This window comes from Echinops telfairi, unplaced genomic scaffold, assembly GCF_000313985.2.
Source record: "Echinops telfairi isolate 266 unplaced genomic scaffold, ASM31398v2 ScPeMD7_1;HRSCAF=3_0, whole genome shotgun sequence".
Lineage (NCBI taxonomy): Eukaryota > Metazoa > Chordata > Mammalia > Afrosoricida > Tenrecidae > Echinops > Echinops telfairi.
Window position 1 is genome coordinate 35,658,990 of NW_022103896.1, and position 3,718 is coordinate 35,662,707.

At 50.1% G+C, this 3,718-nt stretch overlaps 1 protein-coding gene across 1 annotated transcript in view; it reads right to left on the bottom strand.

Annotated features, from left to right (window-relative positions):
* CTHRC1 (collagen triple helix repeat containing 1) overlaps window positions 1-3,209 on the bottom strand; it is a 20,164-nt gene extending 16,955 nt beyond the window's left edge. Inside the window, exons 1-3 of the mRNA XM_045287191.1 lie at window positions 3,172-3,209; window positions 1,256-1,320; window positions 854-912 (exon numbers count right to left, since the gene is read on the bottom strand). Coding sequence (XP_045143126.1) covers window positions 854-912; window positions 1,256-1,320; window positions 3,172-3,209 — 162 coding nt within the window. The remainder of the gene's footprint in view (window positions 1-853; window positions 913-1,255; window positions 1,321-3,171) is intronic.
* Between the last annotated feature and the right edge of the window lie 509 nt (window positions 3,210-3,718).

The window sequence follows — 3,718 nt, forward strand, 5'->3', positions numbered from 1 at the left end:
TGGCGAGAGGACCCCAGGGGTGACCTTTGGGAGGCGCCTGGGCCCAGGAGGCGGCTTGAAGGGGCGACCATGCCGGGAATTGTGGGCCAGCCTTTTGGGGGGTGGAAAGGTGACTGGAGGGGCGGGGATGGTGGTGGGGAGTTGGGACATTCAGGTTCTCCAAAGGGTCCAGGACCCCAATGGTTAGAGATGGTTATCTTAATAGTAGGGGTTGTCTTGGTGGCTGCGGTCTGCAGGTCGGCAGTTCGAAGTCACCAGTGGCTCCGCGAGAGAAAGCCCAGGCTTTCTACGCCGGTTGACAGTGACAGTCTTAGAAACCCACAGGTGGGTGCTGGATGGCAGTGAGTTCGGTTATTGTTTTGATCCTAATAATAAATGCTGATACTAAGTTCTGAGAGCCACGCTCGCGGGCCTCCCTGCCATCCTGTGCGGTCGTTGACCCCTGGGCTTGACCCTCCCCCGACCACCGATGAGGAAACAGAGGAGGGAGGTTAACCTCCATCCAGTGGCCAGAACTCTTCTTTCCAGCATTCAGGCCTCACCTCGACTGGAGGTAGCATCTTTCCAACCTTGGCTTCCAGGTGCTCCGGAGTTTGAAAGATACAGATGTGAACGACGCCGCGGAGAGGTGGCAGGGGTAAGAGGCTGTGTCCCCACTGGAACGGGAGCCCTCTCCAGACTGGGGCTCCCCAGACATTGCCTGGGGGTGGGAGTGGAGGGAAGCGTCCCCGGGAGGTCAGGCTACACACCTGGAAGGGTCGAGTTGGGCCCTCCGCCACTGTATGCAGGGCTGACTGGAACCAGGCAGAAGAGAAGTATGGCAACAACCTGGAGGTTGCTGAGAGAAACTCACCTCCACAGGGTGCTCTTTGGAAACCCAGCTGGGTTCCAGGCAGTTGTCGCCTCCTCCAACTGCACAGGGAAGGAACAGTCTGGTCCGGGAGCAGGGCACTCCTGGTCCAGCGCCCAACTACAGGCGCATTTCCGACATCATGTCTTTCAAAGATCAGCATGCATCCTGTGCCTTCCACTGGGTCAGAGTTGGCAGAGGCGTTGGGCAGAAGCCGCACACGCCCCAGTGAGTGCTAAAGACAGCCAGGGCCTCCAGAGGATTTGCAGGGCCCAGTGGAAAATGAAGTGTCCTTGTCCCAAGTTAAATGAAGAATCCGACAGTGAGGCCCCTCTGGGAGCTTTAAAGCAGCGCACCAGGCCTCCCTCCGGTGCAGCCGCCTGCGCCACCACACAGATTGCGCACCTGCCAGGTGTTCCCAGTGTGAAGCGAAGCCATGTCCCAGCTGGCAGCGTTTTGCAGCCAAACCACTGTGGGGGCAGCCGTATCACAGCCTGGAGAGGGGGTGCCGCCACTGAGAAGCTCTGCTTTTACCCATGTTCCTGCTGCTGCCATGGCTGCTGCCACCGCCATCCTGTGACTTCCAATGGCCACTCTCTGGGTCCATTTGGTTCCAGCAAGGAGCTAGCCTTGTGTTAACACCACAGTCACACAATGAAATGACACCATTGGATAACCAGGCAGGTATCATCAGCTATGTCTCAAAGAAACGTAGCTTGAGCGAAATGGAAGTACTTGACGGCCAGAATACAGAGGGCTTCTCCACACGCTGTATCCCGGGACTCAGCTCGCCTCACAGGCAGAGGCAAGTTTCCTAGGGCCTGAGTGAGTCCCTGGGTGGTGCAACGGAAAGGTTAGCAGTTTGAACCTACCCAGGGGCACTTCACAAGTAAGGCCTGGGGAGCTGGTTCTGGCAGTCACAGCACGGAAAGCCCTGTGGAATGCAGTTCTGCAGGAGCGGGATTTGACTTGCGTGGTGTCAACGGAGAAGCAGCTGGTTTGGTTCATTGTTGTTGTTTGTGTTTTTGATGCGGCTTCAGCTTCAGGAACCCTCACCTCCTCAATAGTTTTCCAAGGCCTTGGAAGGAGGTCGAGCCATGTGTTTATGTGGCCTCGTGTTTTACAAAGTTTATAAAAATAAGCATATTCGGCACACTTTATGATTGCTTTCTCTTACCACTTCACAGCCTCACCCTGCTGCCGGGTGGCACTGGAATTGCTGCAAGCATTTACAGACCCAGCTAAGGGACCATCCAATCAGGGATTCAGTTAGCTTTTGATTAGGGAGCTTATATGTGCTTGCTATTGCTAGCTGCCCTGAGATAGAAATGACTTCCAGAAATGCTGCTACTCTCTCTTGGTCCATACATGAAGGGACAAAGTAAGTGGTTATATTAGGATAGGTCTGGAGGTACCTGGTTCTAGAGGAGAAACAAAGATTCATCTGGATGGGGGCAGACGCTAGTCTGTGAGGAAAGTTCCAATCATTAGGTAATACGTTGTGGGTTCGCATCAACATCCAGTCAAACTTGGAGTTATTTGTTTGTTGGCATTTTTATGTTTTTCTGTGTATGAAATCCAGGATAGGTAAACCTAAGAGACAGTGACTGGATTAATGGTTCCTTGGGGATATGTCAGGGGAGGTTGGGGGGAAACGGGGCACTAATAACTGAGTACAAAAATGAAGAACACGTTCTAAATCGGATTATGGTGATGAGTGGACAATTCTTGATGTGATTGAACTATTGAATTGTATGATATGTGACTTATATGTCAATAAAACTGTTGGGAAAAAGAAAATAAGCAAACAAAATATGGAAGTTCTCTTCTGCAACGAAAGTTCTTGATCGTGCATTGAATACCATAATGTGTGTCTAGTTTTTCTTTTTTGTCAAGAATCGCCCAAAATAGAATGATGAGAGATTCTGAGCTTACTGATCACGAGTCTGTATTAGCACCACAGCTAATGAGCTCATCAGCGTGTGAAGGCGTTTTTCCCCCATACCAACTACGAATAATAAAAAGCTTCCATCAACTGTTGAACCGGAATGATGAAACTGTCTTTCTAGTATCTCTATAGAAAATGACTTTATAAGAACATTCTCCTATCAGAGGTAACCAAAGGGTAAGCATCTTAAAGATATAGGAGCAAAAGTAGGATAGACACGGGTCAGGCAGTTCATGAAAAATACTGTGATTTTATCTCCTGGATTTCGTAATGTCTATGGCATTTCTCGGCTTTTAAAAAATATGTAACTTGTGATCTCTTTCCTCATTTGAAATGGCCACTTTGGTACATCATCTGGTATTCTTTTGCTTACCGTTGGTGTTTGGTGGCATCCAGTTGGTTCTGACTCATCGCGACCCCAGAATGAAACGCCGCCAAGACTGCACCCTCCTCACAGTTGTTTCTATGTTCAAGCCCATGGTCCCAACCACTGTGCCTCACTCTGGGTCTTCCTCTTTCTGCTGACTCTCTACTTGACCAAGCATGATGGTCTTCTCCAGGACTTGTCTTCAAGACTAACCTACTGCTGTTCAATAGATTCCAACTCATAGAAAGCCTAAAGAGCAGAGTAGAACTGCACCCTAAGGTGTCCCAAACTGTACATCTTTATCAGTGCAGAAAGCCTTATCTTAGTGGCAGTTACACAATCTGGTGTCAACTTGAGACTATTAAGAGTGAAGGTGATGTTTAGCTTGTCAATCAGGTCACAGCTTGATGATCTCATTTGGAGGTGCTATGGAGAGAAATAGCTCACTGGAGACCAGACACACTCTCCCTGTGAGACAGTCCTATTGATAACCCACATGGAGCTACACTGATGGAACCAGAGCCCTGGAGCTGGAGGAGCCACATGGAGACCC